At 40.0% G+C, this 16,946-nt stretch overlaps 1 protein-coding gene across 1 annotated transcript in view; it reads right to left on the bottom strand.

The window, feature by feature from the left end:
• Positions 1–16,946, bottom strand: part of MTOR (mechanistic target of rapamycin kinase) — a gene marked incomplete at its 5' end in the record, with an annotated part of 54,797 nt that overhangs the window by 13,177 nt on the left and 24,674 nt on the right. Inside the window, 12 exons of the mRNA XM_029084146.1 lie at positions 1–50; positions 690–896; positions 1,679–1,796; positions 3,130–3,245; positions 6,214–6,345; positions 6,893–7,018; positions 8,829–8,936; positions 9,323–9,400; positions 11,175–11,290; positions 12,163–12,263; positions 14,806–14,945; positions 16,894–16,943. The exon at positions 1–50 is cut by the window's left edge and continues 42 nt beyond it. Coding sequence (XP_028939979.1) covers positions 1–50; positions 690–896; positions 1,679–1,796; positions 3,130–3,245; positions 6,214–6,345; positions 6,893–7,018; positions 8,829–8,936; positions 9,323–9,400; positions 11,175–11,290; positions 12,163–12,263; positions 14,806–14,945; positions 16,894–16,943 — 1,342 coding nt within the window. The remainder of the gene's footprint in view (positions 51–689; positions 897–1,678; positions 1,797–3,129; positions 3,246–6,213; positions 6,346–6,892; positions 7,019–8,828; positions 8,937–9,322; positions 9,401–11,174; positions 11,291–12,162; positions 12,264–14,805; positions 14,946–16,893; positions 16,944–16,946) is intronic.

Below are 16,946 nucleotides of genomic sequence, written 5' to 3'. Positions count from 1 at the left end.
AAACCTTGGACAGCAGGGACTGTGTACATCAAGAGGGTCTTGGATAAATCCTTTTGGAATGAAAATTGCTGCATTAGTTCCACACAAGGACATCAGTCCACATGAATCCTAAACTTAGCAAGGGGAAAGATGGAGAACTATGTGGGAACATAGAGCTAATCCACATTAGAGTTGACTTCTGCTCATACTCCTCACAGGACATGTTGCTCCTGGAATTTATGTTTTGCTTTACTACACATAGATCTTTCATCCTGGCGGGTAACATACTGTGAACTGTTTTCATACTTCACTTTGTTGAAAAAAATATGGACAGCAAAGTAGCCTAAAAACTACAACTCTAATATAACTGGTAAGTAAGAGAGATTCCTCACAGTCTTTCATGAAGGGCACAAACAACAGAACTCGTTAACGGACCTTGTATCATGTATGACAGCCATTCATGCCTTTGCTTTAGTTTACAGCTAACTTACAATCATTTGCATTAATTTAGTCCTCTTTCCTTAAGACTGAGTTAACCTGAACTTCCTCAGTTTTGCTGTAAACTATGAGCATATATATATATACACACACACACACACAGACAGCTTCCACAAGCTAGCTACGCATAGTCGTTTGTTCCCTGCCATAACATTTTCCTGTGTCTGAGCAGTAAGTACCAATCTCTCCACATAAACAGGGAAGAAGGGTACCTCAGTGACTTTCTTCTGCACTGGAGATGGGATGGGACTGTTCTCTGTGCTCTCGGCATCACTCTCGCTGTTGCTGCCCTCAGTGTTAGCGCTGGTGATGCTGGCTCCACTGGCATGACGTAGTTTCTTCTTTTCATCTCTGGCTTGGTTTTGATGTTTGTAGTGAAGAACTGCTTCAAAGTTCATCACTGCCCAGGCATGCCAGGCCTGACAACAAGAGAGAACAAAAGTCACAAGGAAGAAGAATCCTTTCTGCAACCTGTACTTTCTAATTATTAGAGATAATAATCCAAACTTCTTGAGTACACAGACAACAGTAGTAATACCCTGCAGACAACACAATGCTTTGCTTTCTCTAATCACTTGTAGTTTTAATTGCCTTATTATCTTAAAGAACATCATGGTGAGTTCTTGGCCAGGAGCTCACTGTTGGATATTAAGGCAAAAGAGCTCTGTAGCAAAAATTAAATCACATTCCATTCACATACACCTTAATTTTTCAAAGTTTAAAATGCAGATTAATATATGAGGAGGAGTTACTAGGGGAGGTGTAACAGGAAGAAATGCAGGAGATGGCTACTCCAGAGATGATCTGGCACCAAATATTAATTGAAATTTCACAACCTTGAAATCAAAAGCTCTTTGGAGAATTAGCAACAAGGCTACTTTCCTAGTTCAAGTTTACTGAGTGAGAGTAAGTTACTTTTTTCCCCGTTATATTACCCTTTCTCCTTCACTGTTAACTGACAGGAGAGAAAGCAAGAACAGAAACTGAGTTGTGGCCTAGTTTTACCAGCCAGATAAAAGTCTACACAAGAATGTCATGGTTGCTTTGGGCTGCTTTCTCTGTTCTTTTAATCCTACTTGCAGTAACAAGACAGATAGTTATAGGAGATCCTCCTATGAACACCTTCCTTTCCTGTAGTATGGGATGTGATCAGATTTACTGATTTCTCTGCAGTGGTGCCTGGAAGCTGTTCCTTACTCACCTTGTACCAGTTGCGATCATGCTCTGTTGCAGCACTGTAGTATTGCAAGACTTTGGGGATGGTACTCTCATTGATGCCTTGGAGGTTCAGCTGCCACTCACCCAGTTTCAGGAAACACCTAGTTAAGCAAAGGGATTATTGACTCAGAACCTAGAAGGAAAACGAAGCATGCTGGATTAAGAGGCAGACTTCTTATCTGAAGCCTGAAAGACATTTCACATGATAAACCCACTCAGTAAGCCTCTTCTGCAGACTGGGAGCGTATGTGTTAACATGTAAGGTTCAAAACACCTACATCATGCTTGTAAGCTAAATAATTAATGGCTCAACTTTTAGAGGGAAAGGTGAGGGTCAAACATTTTTCCTTATTTATATCAGCTATAAAATAACTGCAAGACCTCTCTAACAGTAGCATCAAAAGACTTCATCAATATTGATAAAATGCACACAGCATACAAGCTGGCTAGCTATGCTAATCACCATACGAACTAGCCTTCTGCAGAGAACACCACCACAGACAAACAGTGGAAACACAGAGCAACTGCTTTTCTCCCGAGCCAGAACCCCATTAAGTCATCCCCTCCTAGAGGAAAGGAAAAAACAACATGTTTTTATTGCAGAAGGGTGGGACTGTGAAGGTTTGTGCAAAGCTTAATACTTTGCTCCCTCAGCAGGCTGTAAATACCATAGTTACACAGCTGTCCTTTCTATATTTTGACTTTTCCAGAAAGCATTGTGCAAGAAAAATACTGTGTGCAACCCATTACTAATTTGACTTCGATGATAGTCACTTTGAAAAAAAATAATAAGATGATGGTGTTGTTAAGTTCCTGTTCTCATAAATTAAGTGCATGCTTCCCTTTAAAAAAACAAAACAAAACAAAGCAAGAACAAACCTTCAGTAGTAAGCACTCTGAAACTTTTAAATTGGAAACAACAGATCTGGCACCTCCAGATCCACAGAGGAAAATGGAGATTATAAGATGTGTTTTTAATGCAAGAATATTTTAAGAGACCATCACATGCTGGACACTTATTGCCCAAAGCACTGCTGTTGTATGAAGGGCACATGCTGCCAAGCACCTATGTGCCAGGCATGTGGGAAGTGTTTCTTTCCTACTGAATGGATCTCCTGAAAACCAAAGAATTAGCCATCCTGAGAGCTCTGCCTTCTGACAGTGAGCTACAGCGCTGGAAAAATAGAACCAGCTGCCAGTGACAAATACAGGCACGTTTACACTGAGATGTCCCCACAACATTTACTGAAATGACATGCCAGATGAGAATGCAATACCAAATGTGTCTCAAGTAGCTAAACGAGAAATCCCCTGTTCTTTTTAATCAAAACATGAGCCTTGTCTGAAACGTGTCATCTGCATGGACCCTGCAACCTCAGGAAAGACATCAGTTTCACTATATAGCTAAAGGGTGTCCAAGGACCAGATGCTGACCGTGCCATGAGCTTGTGGAGTTCCTGCTTGTGCTGCTGGTCCTCAGTTGCAATAGCATGTTGTGCCTGCTGCTGCATTGTCTGCACGAAGTGCTGCATGTGCTGGAACGCATCGATCTGTAATTGGATGATGGTTGTGTTAAGGACCACAGGAGTTAAAAATAGCTTCACAAAAGAGGAAGACAGTGTGGAAATAAATTTTAACTGAAAGTAAAAAAATACAGTTTTGTTTTCTTTCAAAGCCTTTAAGCCATTTACATCCCTCTAAGATCAGTTTATACTCTACATATGTAGCACCAAATGAATTTGGTCAGAGATTCTTGAGATCTCAGAAATCTGGTCACTAAATTGCTACACTGACCAACAACTAAGTGCATCCTTCCAATGTCATACATACAGTCAAAAGCATGACTGACCATAACATAAGCTAACACTGTGCTCTGATGTGCAAGAACTCAACTCTGGCAAAGTGACAAAGTCACCTTTACAAGAAGGAAACATCAGCAGCAGAGAACGTCCTGTTTCTGCTCATGGAAACTGAGATTCTAGTAGTGATATAGAGGTGTCTCATTTGCAATTGAGCATGCACATTCGAGACAGTCTAGTGATTCCAACAATCAAACAAATGCTCATAGCTTACAAACTGTATCTGACCAGCTCACTATCCCCAATGTCCTCCAATTTCTGTAGTTACTCTGATTTTAACTAGATCCAGAGAAGCCTGTCTATAATATGCTATGGCCTGAAAAAAAAAAATAAAAAAAATTTGAGAAAATAAAGCCTAAAGGAAAACTTGCAGCTTCCTGCTTCCCTCCTAACCTCTCAGCTTTTTCTAGGCTTACAGTATACACCATAGGACGTAAACTTTGAGTTGTTTCAACAAATTAAAGTCTAGATTTCTCCTAAGGTTGTTTAAGAAGTACAAATATACATTGCTCCTTTGCCAGTAGATTACATAAGGCAGTAGTGCTAAAGTAACTTGCACTACCAAAGGGAAGGGAGAGAAGACTTCTTGAAATTCCTTGGAAAGAATTACGGGGTAAGAAAAACCAAAATTAAAGATTTAAGAAAAAAAGTATGCATATGCCACTGGAAACAATTAGAGTAAAGCTCTTGCAATCTGCAAAGTCATTTCAGGTCAGAAACTGCAGAATATGCTATTAAGAGTCGAATTTACTTACTACAGGAATGAGCTACTTTAGAGTGAGACAAGAATCACCTGAGCTGAAATATTTTATCTATCCCATTCAAATGTCAGCGTGCACAAGTCAATTGTCAGGAAAAACAGTATTAGCCCGGGTGAAATAAAAGAAAGTATCACACTATTGACATTAACAGGGGACATTCCACAGCTTGTAACCTAGATATTTCCCCTCCTCTTCTATCCAAATAACAGTCTTTCTTACAAATAATTATGCTGCTATGCCAGACTTGTCAAAAATAGAGAAAAAGATATTGCCAAACAGTTACGTGTCCCTCTCATATCTAGACACACCCAACAATCTGCTTGTGGAGTAAATACATAGGGCAAAACTCTTCAGTTCCATTAATATTGAAAATTTATCATGATAAACCAACAGGCAGAGCACTTAAGACTGAAAGCAGTAAGTTGTCTTTAAAAACTAAATTCCTACTTTTCAAGTGCCACCAAGGACTGAATCATTGAGTCAGCCCTTCCAGCAGAAGAGTACTCAAAGAGAGGGTTGAGACTGGCACACAGGTCTAGGATCAGTACTACCTTGGGTAAAGTACTTCTCCCTCACCACTGTAAAAAACACCCAGTTTTAACATGTTAGAAAGAAGAAGGAAAAAAAAAAAAAAAAGAAGCCCCTAAACCCAGAGCTTGTGTACTGTATTTAAATAGGAAATCATTCAACAAGCAAGATAAGGTGATTCTAACCACATCTGTTCCTTCTCATCTTTGCTGCTTTTCTAATCTTTTTTTCCTGTCCACATACCCCTGCATCAATTTTAGAAACATTCTCTTCCCTTACCCCCTTAATCTTTGTGCCCTGCATCAATTTTAGAAACATTCTCTTCCCTGATCCCCTTAATCTTCTTTCATTCTGCTTTCTACAACTGCACCGGTTTCCTGCATCTTATCTGCCTATTTCTTTATCAGAGGTCAAACACAGAAAAGTCCACTTTCACTAAAGAGGTAGGCAGAGAAGACCCATATGCTTCTTGGGTCATTTAGTGAAGAAGGTAAGAGACCACTGCACTGTTTTACAAAGCCAATAGAACAGGGCCTCATCCGCAGCTCCTTCTGGTTTTTAAATTCAAATAAAGAATAGTTAGGTCATGGCAATATTCCCATAGCAATGGCTCTGCTCCAGTGCTGGCAATCCCAAAGACAGGAAAAATAAAAAAGATGTGGCAGAATATGAGAATAAATGGAGGCTTTAATGTATGTTAAAAAAAAGATAAGTTATCCAGTCTGGAGCTTATTGGATTTGATTATGTAAATTCTCCCCGTGTTGCAATGTCAAAAACATTCACCCTAGGCTCTTTGGAGCCAAATTGTTCCCATGACAAAACCCTATGTACTTTTCAGCTGTCTTTCAGTTAGAAATTTTCAGTAATGTCCGTAGTTGCTGAGCAGAACTGACTTTTATTAAGTACAAACTGTTCAGGATACTCTTCTAAAACTGGTAATAAGAAAACCCTCTTGCAGCATCTAACCCTGACCATAGGCACAGTGTGGAGACCTGGCAATCACAACACTGGACAAAAAGTACCAAGCCTACACAGTAAAATCCTGGTGAGGACAGGAGAGCTACTATTGACAACTAATCTTGGCTGCATCCCTTGAGTACCTGATACTGGTTTAGCAAAAATGATCTTTACATGAAGGAAATAAAATTAGGGCCAGGCCTTCTCTGTCACTCCAGAGTTTTAAAGGAAAATTTCAAAAGCTTATCTTCTGAATAACAATAAGGAAAGGGATTTGTTACTCTTTTTTGGGTGAGCAAAAATAAAACTGTCAGCCTTAACTTTGTTCTGTGGGTATTATGAAGAACTAACATGCATGCCACTGCACAAAACCTGAGGAATGAAATGCAGACAGTACTATGTGCTTTTGTACCTTACGGGCGCTCTTCCACATGTGCTTCATGTATGCATAAGTCACTTGGGGATGTACTGTTGGCAGTGGGTGATCCAGCTGTCGAGATGGATCTACTCCTAAGAGCAGAACAAGTGTCTTATGGGCCAAAGCCTGGAGAAAATTGCAAACAGAAAAAGGAGGTTACAATGAGCATGTTCTTACCTCCATTTCATATTGACCGTAGAATTGCCCACCACTAAAAAATACCTCCAACCCTCCAGATAAAACACAGACATAGGAGGCTTATTACCACTCCCTGGAATCACAAGAATATCACAGGGCGAGTCATGCATCTTCACTGGGATCAGAGCATTAGATTCTCATTTCAGAAGCCCATAGAGAGTGTAAAATCTCCATTTCAAGTATTTTTGGTAATAAATCTTGTGGTGAATGTTGAAATAGGATTGCAATGTTCAGCAATAACAACAGCAAGTTCTAGATTTGACAGAGTGCTTTAGCAGAGACCTATTATTAATAATTACCAGTGCTTCATAAAAACTTTAAGGTATAGCATGCAACAAAAAATTGTCTCTGAGGCTCTCAGGTTTAATACCAGTCCAAAAAAAATAACCTTGGCTACAAGTTCAAGGTTGAAGCAGCATGACAAAGCCAATAATCTGAAAACCTGCTGTAGAAGGTAGAGCTTGATAATGCTCACCAGTCTCCCACTCTTGCCACACAAGCTGGCATACTTGAGCCAAGTTCTCATGTCTTCATGAGGATTTACAACAAGAGATCGGACCATCAATATTCTTTGCCAGTCTTCCACAATTCGCTGACAGCCCTGAGAGAAAGAGGAAGAGAGAACTTGTTAGTGTTTTATCTCCAATCTGCTCCACAGAGCCTTAACACAGAACCTGACGGGACTTTTCCCAAGATGCAGAGACTTCAGTACCCATAATTCACAGCAGGGTGACATTACAAACTAGCTGGCTATTTCTCTAATACTGCACTGTGTGAAGAAGGTTAAGTCCTTGACTCATTCTCTGCAGCCAGCTCAGTGTTTGCAGTCTAATGATATCCTCTAATGGAAAAAGGGGAAAAGCTTCTAAAGCAGAAATGCATCCAAAAATCAGGAAAGCTCTTTGTGCAATTCCAAAACAAGTCAAGAGTTTTATAACCCTTCTCAACCTAGTTTTAAAGCCTATTTTTGTTTTAAACAGTGACAAATCTCAATATGGAGCTGGTACAAAACCAAATGGTTGCAAAGATATTTTTGTTATTGCCCTTTTTCTTCTCCTTGCATATGTTGCTTTTAGAGGCTGGCATGACTGAACTGATATTCTGCCAGAAACTGCAGTTCCAACTGCTATGCTGCTTGTGCAAGCGTTGTCTAGTTCTTGTCCACCTGAAGGGAGAGGGACAACAACGTTGTCAGTCAGAGCAAGATGAGTTTGTCTTTTAAACGTTCAAGGATGCTACAGAGAAGTAGAATTGTAGAAGGGACGGTAACAACCAAATACATGATGCTTGCTGTAATGGCCAAGTACTTCAGGGTAAGTGATGCTCTGAAATTCATATTGATCCAGAGACAATTTAGACTTAGTTTTGAGGTAAACAAAAGTATTTCCAATGGCAGCAAGCACCTTAGCACCAAAGCATTTATTTCTTTCCCTTTTTCCCTAAAATTGAGGGCTGTGAAGTTAGGCAAAGCTTGTTCCCTAATGCTCAAATAAACCTCATCCAATAGGTGTTTTAAAATTATTAAAAAGCAGCTACAGAACGTGCAAGAACTGCATGTACTGCTTTCAAGACTATAAACAGCTACATTCAGACATTACACTTCCTGTCACTCTCAATTTCTTCACCCCAGTGGAAAGCTCCTGAGCTTTTCCAGACAGGAATACAGATGGGAGACTAAAAGCTTTGTCACAGTTTCCCAAACAGCTAAATAACATGCAGCAGCAACAGCCTTTCATAAGGAGTCAGATATAGCAGTCACAGTGAAGAAATCTGCATAGGGAAAAATTCTCCCTCCAGGCAATGTATCAAAATTTGGTATACTGGGAGTATTTTACCCTAATTATGTGCCTGGTGGGGTTTTTTGTGGTTTTTTTGTTTGTTTGTTTGTTTGGGGTTTTGGGTTTGTTTGTTTGATTGGTTGGTTTTTCTCCTTCCCTTGCAGGAATCATCTCTTTGAAGAGGTCAAAAAGGAACAGGACAACCTTTTACAAGCATGCAAATTCTCTGTCCAGTTTTCCAGCATTGTGAGAGAATTCACTTCTCCTTAAAATACAGCCAGCCAGATAAAAAATTCAAACTAGCATTTCCAGGTGCAATCCAGCACTGAGATAAGTAGCCTTGGAGATGCTATTAGTGTCTCCATTCTGTACACATCTATTTCAAAGCTTAAATCGCCCTACTAAAGTGTTACATCAGTGGACATCTCAGGAACATTAACCAAGAAAAAAAAAAGCCCAAACAACCAAGACAAGCACAAAGGAGACAACAAAAGCATGTACTCATGTAAGCATAAATGCTATTGGGTTAGAAGGAGAAACGGAAAGACTTGCTGAGCCATCACGCTGACTCGAAAGGAAGCTGTTCATGCCAGCACATCAGCATCTCCATCCTTCATCTTTACACAGACATACCTGCAGTCTTTCCCACCAGATCTGGCGGATGATCTCACGGCGTTCTGGTACAAGTTTATACTGGATAACCTCTTCCAGCTCTGACAGCATCTGGCAGGATACCATAGCCTGAAGGAAACAATCACATTCCATACCAATCACTTACAGAACAAATCTGTAATTAAGGAACAGTGTTTTGGCATCAAAATCTGAAGTACATATGCTGCCCAACAGGTAAAGGACTGACTGCTATATACTGGTATCTAGAGGATCTGCTGATTCAAACTTTCTAAATGACAATTCTTCTTTCCTTCGAGGGGGAGTTCACTTCAGTGTTTAATTTGTCCCAAAACTGCTCCTACAAAGTTGTATTTCTTATCTGACAAGAGCCATTTAGCTTGTGTGTCTACACAGGTCTTATGTTTTACACAAGCAATGCTCAGAAGTTTTATGAAACTTTAGGGACAGTCTGAAGCAGGAAAGAGGAGAATGAAGGCTGAGAGTTAGACACTTACCCCATAGGCTCGACTGTAGCTCTCTCCTGCCATGGCAGTCAGCTCAGCATCTAGCAGATCTCTGGCTTTGTCAATGCACTGAAATAGAACAAGGCATTGGGGCAAAGATGGTTATGTTTTATCTGGAGTCAGCTGTTGGAACTGCTTTTCATCTGTTCCATCTCATGAACGAAGCTGGCATTGTTCCCATTCTCCAACAAGAACCAGGAAAGGATGTTATCAGTACAAAGAATTGAGAGGGAAACAGTGTCCAGGGGCAGGTATAGGGAACATCAAGGGGGCTTCATTTATCACTTGCACAGTCTGAAGTTTGTCTTTCTACCAAATCAAAGTTTGCAGTATTTCTAATCCTACTGTCACTGTAGAGATCATAATCAATAACATTTATTGAAGAAAAGAGAAGTTCACATTTTAGTGCAAGAGAGTTGAAAATCTCCCTTATGAGGAAAGGCTGAGGGACCTGGGTCTCTCTGGTTTGGAGAAGAGGAGACTGAAGGGTGACCTCATTAATGTTTGTAAATATGTAAAGGGAAAATATCAGGAAGATGGAGCCAGGCTCTTCTCAGTGATGTCCAACGGTAGGACAAGAGGCAATGGGTGCAAGCTGGAGCATAGGAGGTTCCATGCAAACATAAGGAAAAACTTTTTCACTGTGAGAGTGACAGGACACTGGGACAGGCTGCCCAGAGAGGCTGGGGAGTCTCCTTCTCTGGAGACATTCAAAACCCGCCTGGACACATTCCTGTATGAGCTACTGTAGGTGATCCTACTCTGGCAGGGGGGTTGGACTAGATGATCTTTCGAGGTCCCTTCCAATCCCTGACATTCTGTGATTCTGTGGTTACAAAAAAGCCTCAAGAAATGTCTCTTGATAATATACAATGATAGAAAATAGCTTTCACTGTTTTATGTAACCCAACAGGTTTTTATGAATTTTACAGGACAGCAAATTCCATTTCTCTTTCTCCAACTAAGACATGCTCTTCAAGCATGAAATAAATCCTGCTCTGGTTCCAGTCATTATATAATCTCTCATGTATAGTTTTTCCTTTTCAAATGTTAAAGGTTAATCACAAACTCTACCCCTTTGAATGCATGGTTAATTTTACTGTGCACATCACCCAAAAATCTATGTATGGGTTTTGACAGAGCAGACTGAATTACTCCTTTATCTAAGTTGGCAAGCCAGCACAGAATTCGGAGAAATGGTACTTGAGCTTCCTTGGAAAGTAAACAACATGCTTCACATCTACAGAGGGGAAAAAGTCACCCTGCAAATCTCCTGTGTGACAAACAAGCATACCAATATGGCTCTGTTTAATAGACTCATTCCTCGCCTTGATTTCTCCTCTCAATCTAAGATTTAAGACTTATCACTGCTGCCAGAAAAACTAGAGGAAAAGTTCTGGTATGTGATATAGATGGGCACTTCACTGAAAAAACTGCAACAGAGAAGTGCACAGAACACCCATGAAGAATCTTATGTGGGTCTTAGGCCATGAATGCCTTTTATCAAGCAGTGTCTTGTAGAATGGAACCTGTGCTAAGATTATCTTTGTGCACTGTCTGTCTAGAAAACAGATAGAAAAGTAAAGAAGCCTAAGAACAACTAACATGTTCCTATACTCTACAGCACTGGACTTCTACTATTGGTACATATATTCACTGCTGTGTTTCTGAAAATACAAGGTAAGGTAAATCACCAAGGTCTAATTCATCAATAGAAAAAAGGTTATTGGGCTATTCATAGGTTATAGCCAACTGCTTTAAAACAGCATGTCTTTCCATGCAGCAATATAGACGAGTTCCTCTTTAAACTAGGTTTTGGGAAGCCAACAAGAAAGATAATTACCTGCTGAGCCAGTGAGAAAAGGTCCTGATGAAGAGCCAGTACAGCCCTGTAGAAAGCACCATCATGAGTGTCCCTTGGGATCATGCAGGTATATTCTTCCATGCTGTCCCACTGACCTGCAGAGACACAGATATCCTCAGTAATACAACAGCCTTCTCTGCAGAACTATGCTACAGTGTTTAAACATCAGCAACTAGGCCTGAGCACTGTGTGGTACTTCTACATTTAAGTCAGCTCTCCAACAGCTTGTCTTTGGCAGGGGCAGTCTGTGTTATATACAGAAACTGCATATATACATACACAGAAGAGTTATAGACAAGCAAAAACATAAGCATTTTTCTTCCAGGCAAATTATTATCCTGATGGAAAAGATTATTGCATTCCTTGCGATGAAAAAGTTGAAATGTTGACATTTCCTGATCGTTTGAATGAATTAGTGTCCTACAAAGCTAAAGATCAGTTTTTCTCCACAAAGGCTGTCAGAAAGCAAGTGATTGATAGATATCAGAAGCAAGCTTCTCTATTAAATATCTTGTTATCAGGATAACTGATATTTGGACCATTTATAGAATTATTCCACTTAAGATTGTCTACTCAGCAGATAAACCTATCAAAATGCTCAACAGATGTTGGTCTAGTTTGTAAATAAAAGTCTGCTGCAAATCTAAGAAATTCCATTAATCTCATTTCAAGTCTGAGCTATGTTCAATGTAAAACTAAGTAAAAGGGACCAGTTAAGCAAATTATTATATATTTGGACCGATAAGGCAGTCTCTTTGATCCTTCAGACCACACTGGGAGACCTGATGTAAATACAAGCTTTCCAAAGAACTTCAAGTGTTGAATGACACTTACTTCTTATCCTAGTGTAAATCATTTTGTTCTTTGATTTTGCTGTTTCTTATATTTTGTGGTTCTGAAGTAAGGTAAAACTATCTGTGCCTCCACATTATGGGTTCTCATATACTACCACACACAGATACATTACCTAGACCCCAGGCAGCAGCAGCAGCCATCCTGGCCATCTTGGCTTGAGTTTCATCATTGACCTGTGTCCACTTTTCACAGCATTGCTGGTGGAGCTGCCCCCTAAGAAGAATCCAATTTCTAATCAGTGAAAAGCCTCTTCTAAGAATTCCATCTTGTTAAATAACCACTTTCCACAGATCTGATGACAACCAGCCCCATCATTCTTTTTATATAGAGTGGAGAAGAAGATTCTTCTCTGTCCAACTCAGACACACTAGTCCGATGAGAAATATCCTACAATCACAAAATAATTTAAAGGCACACTATGCTTTGAAAACATAAAAGTTTGCATTTCTTCCTCAGCAGTTAGTAATGCCTACTTTACAAACTGAACTGTCAACTCCAGTCTACAAATACAGGAAAGAAAACCCCAAAAACCTTTACCAGAGAAAAAACCCAAACCACTACCAAACAAGTGACGCTTAAAATTTTTTGCAAGTGTCAGTACAAGGAACATATGATCTGAATAGCTTGTGCATGGCTTCTGCTATCAAACATTTTGGATAAACACATCATCAAGTTTGAAGACAGAGGCTAAAGAATCAATGCTGCTGTAACCTAGCATGAAGACTTGTCATGGCAAGATCTGAGAGGGGATCTGAATCTTTCATCTCTAGTGGAGAGGAAGCATCAAGATTTTTTATATTATTTCTTCTAAGTCAACTGTGAATGCTCCATTAATCAAACCAATTACTCTGGGTGTTGCAGTGCCAGAATTTTGCAGGCTGGATATTCTGTAGCAGTGTAATAGCTGCCAACTGCAAGGGAGGCCAACTTGACTTCTCTACTGTCCTCTCCCCTCCCAAAAAGGGAACATGAGTTAGTCAAACAGAACCGATGGGCTGCCACAACCAAGACAGTCATTCTGACAGCTTAATGGCCCAGGAGGAAAAAAACCCAACAAAACAACAAGCCAGACAAATGCAGAACCAAGCCAAACCTAGCAACAGCAGTAAATCAGGACCTCATTGATGCTGAGTACGGCTCTTGCAGACATAACTACATCAGAAGACAAATGGTTAAGAATATTTTGGCTGTAATTTCAAAACGTCACTGCACAGTATGGAAATAATGATACTGCATAGTATCAGTTCCAGATTAACTACTATACTCTGCCAAGCAGACTGCAGCAGCACAAACAGTCAATTTGAACACTACTAAAGAATATCAGCGGCCAAACCATGGAATCCTCAGTCTCAGGATGATGTCTCTATAGTCAGCTGCAGGGTAGCAGACAGTACTTTGCAAAGGCACTTCTGAATTGTCAAAAACATCTGCCTAGAGATGGAGTGCAGTTCCACAACAGCAAGCACACAGATCTTTGTGAAATTATGATGGCTGTCATCGCTACAGACTATCAATAGATGCACAATATCTAGCTTCAACAGAAGAAAAACATCGTTTCATAATATATTTGTCACTGATACGTGAAGAAGCAGGAGGTTCAGAGAGGACATTTTACACAAATACATGTCCTGTGTGAGGGAAAAACTCCATAAATCCATGGTGGGAGCTGCCTACTCCTAGAAAAGATGATTGAGAAATGCACAGTAAGAGGATCTACTTTTTCTACTGAAAAAGCTACGCCAAATATGCCCCACCCTCATGTAGAAACAAAAAGGCTAGAAAAATGCTGTCAGAATTAGGTTTCTCAAACATCTCTGTTTCTCTAACAGTAAAATGACTCTAGTGAAGAGGAATCTCCTTACTGTGTGCCATCCCATGGGTTCATGTCAGGACCCATCAGGAGAGAGCTCTAGTGACATGAAAAGTTCAGTAGAAAGGCAGAACCTGGACCAAATCACACATGCCCTTGGGTAGAACTGCACGCTACAGTGCACAGGGTGCCTTCTCCAATTATCTTCTTTGAATTGAAGAGGGAGAAAAACAGAAGCCCCCAGTTAACTAGCAAACTATGTCACTACCAGCTCACCCTCTCACAAAAACTAATCAGTTTCATGTTGACAACACACATTTAACAAAGGGTTTGAAATACCAATGTCCACAAAGACAATTCTTAATGAACGCTAAAAAAGAATAATAATGAAAAACATCCACCTACAAAAATGTTTTAAAATGGGAGTAATTTATTTGGCATAATCTTACACCCAGATGACTATTGTGAAGCAGGCAATTTCACTAAAAATTGTGCAAAAGACATTCTTAATAGGTATAGGTCTGACCATGAATAAATAACAGAAATCTCTCATGTTTTAATCACAGTTTAAAAAGGAGGGCCAGAACAAGTTTCTTTTATGACTGTTTTTGACAAGTGCTGCCCAGTTCATGTTTCCTGTGAGGTCTCCTCTATTTACAATTTCTTTCTCTGTTACAGATGGAGTTGATCTGATCATAAGACTGCAGGTTCTCTTTCAGAGAGACCTTAACTTACCAGATGACTTATCGCAAAAGATCCTATTACCAAGTTTGACTTCAATGAACAAAGTGAGAAGTTGCTGGAAATACTAAAACTATTAAGTAAGCAGGAGTAAATAGGAATTCAGGCAAAAAAAAATTCACCTGGATGACATCACCCAGAGAAGAGTCAGGCACCATTTTTAAAGGCACCATTTTCCTCAGTCTTCAGGTGTTCCCCTCTTACCATTCACCAAGTGCTTCCAAGCAACGCATCCGTCCTAGCATCAGCTCAGGATCATCTTTGTTCGTGTCCATCTTCTTGTCATAGGCCACCAGAGCATCTTCCCATTCATGAAGCTTTTCATACCAGGTAGCTTGAATTTCCTAAGGGGAAAAAAACCCAAAAAATCCAGAATAAATAGTGATATTAATATTCACCATTCTATATTAACTACTGCAGCTTTCCCTGAAAAATTCTGTGTCTATGGTGGTCACTTAGCCCTTTTTTCATTCTAAATATCCTCATGAACTTCTACAATACAGAGAAAAGCCTTGAGCTAGTGTGAAAACAGGAATCCTGAGTATTGCTTAACCTGCACAGAAATAAATTCAGGTTTACCAGAGGGATCAACCCAACATCATCCCCCTATTCAGTGCCACTGAAATACTGTCTCAGTAGCTGATGCTTTACTTTCTGGAGAGAGTGAGTGGAATGGGAAAAAGGGTAAATCTATAAAATATTCCATGTCACATTGTTGCACACACTTGCATTTTAGACCAACAGTCCTGTATTCAGGAATGGAATGACTAACTGGAAAAAAAACCCAAACCAAAAAGCACACTGTGCATCCAGCTACTGCTGGGCCATTTTTGAATACAGCAGGTAGTATGATGTTGGGATCTAATCACAGCCCTCACAAGGAAAGGCTGTGGTTTGTAACAAAGACTTTAAAAGTAAGCCAAGCAGTGATCCTTATCAGCTGCACAAACTTTGCTCCAGTCTTTGTTTCTAGATTTTGTTTCTAATTTTCAAGAAATAAAATGCCTTAATATTTTTTCCATACTTATCTCTGACAATGTTTTTCTGCTCAATCCTTGGCAGCTCATGTCTTGACATAGGCTGCAGAATAGATTCTTTTCCCAGCACTCTGGGCAGGGTCAGTATAAACCACGCTCTGCACGCCAGGTCTTCCACTTAGCCCTTTAACTTCTCAGCTCAGTCATAATATTTCAAGTTCCTGAAAGCAGAGCTCACAGCTCCTCTCAATTTCTTTTCACTGCCCATTCTGGCAAACTCTGTGTTTTGTAACTACATTTTCTGCTAGAACTACATTACTGCTAAAGAATGAGGTCAGAATTAGGTAACATAAAGCTTTGCTCAGTTCTCCCAAGGAATCATAAGAAGCTGAAAAGATGTCCTGAATTCTGTACTTCTCCCAGAAAGGACTTCTTTTCTAGTCTAGGTCAAAATCACACAAAATCCTACACCAGAGAAACTCCACCGTTTTGTGCTTATACCTGTTTCCACATTCTAATGGTTCCTAATGGAAGAGGCTAGTCTACTGTGCTTCCAGGGCTGCCTTCCTTTTCCCAATCACTGCAAAATCATCTTTTTAACAGAGTAGAACTGGCAGGAGAGCATAGATGCATTAGTCCCTGAACCAAATTAAATGCTTATAAAAAAGAAGAAAGAAAGAATAAAAGGTAAGTTGTGCAGAGAAGGACACAGAACAAACACAGAATGGGGTTATTTTATTTCTGTCAGCAGGTAAAATTGTAAGGGACTGGCTAATGTGCTCTTCTAAATACTATCAGTTGAACTCTCTGGCAGCTTCACGTGCCTCCTGGATGAGAAAGGCTAGAGGTATAACTTCCATTAAATCCTTACCTGGAAGGTGTTGATGCAATCTCTCAAAAACACTCAAGCATTTAAAACTTAGAATAGGAACTTACTCCCTCCCTTTCCAGATTCTTTTAAATAAAATGACTTAAGTCTGTCAAGTTGCTAGTTCCCCAAAGCTGCACTTAGTGTCAATGACAGCTGCTAAATTATCCTCCAGATGAGGTTTCTGCACAAGTTCTTGCACATTCCCTGGCTATCTTACCTGTCTGTATGCAGTGTTTGCTAGTACACAGCTAAGAACACAGTACATACATCCCCTAGGCAGCAATGTACCTTCAGTATGAACGAGGCAATATTATAAGCAGGAGATAGAACCTCAGCGTGATTGACTGAAAAAAACACATCACCACCATCCACACACACAAATAAAAACCCTGCAGAAACCATGAAAACATAAGACATGAAGAAGAGTTATCCAGCAGGACTCACCAGCTCCCCAAAGTGCTTCATAGCATATTCCAGTACCCCAGCAGCTGCTTCTG

Source organism: Antrostomus carolinensis, unplaced genomic scaffold (genome assembly GCF_000700745.2).
Source record: "Antrostomus carolinensis isolate BGI_N321 unplaced genomic scaffold, ASM70074v2 scaffold16080, whole genome shotgun sequence".
Lineage (NCBI taxonomy): Eukaryota > Metazoa > Chordata > Aves > Caprimulgiformes > Caprimulgidae > Antrostomus > Antrostomus carolinensis.
Note: the sequence above shows the minus strand (reverse complement) of the source record. Positions and strands in the feature narration are given on the sequence as shown.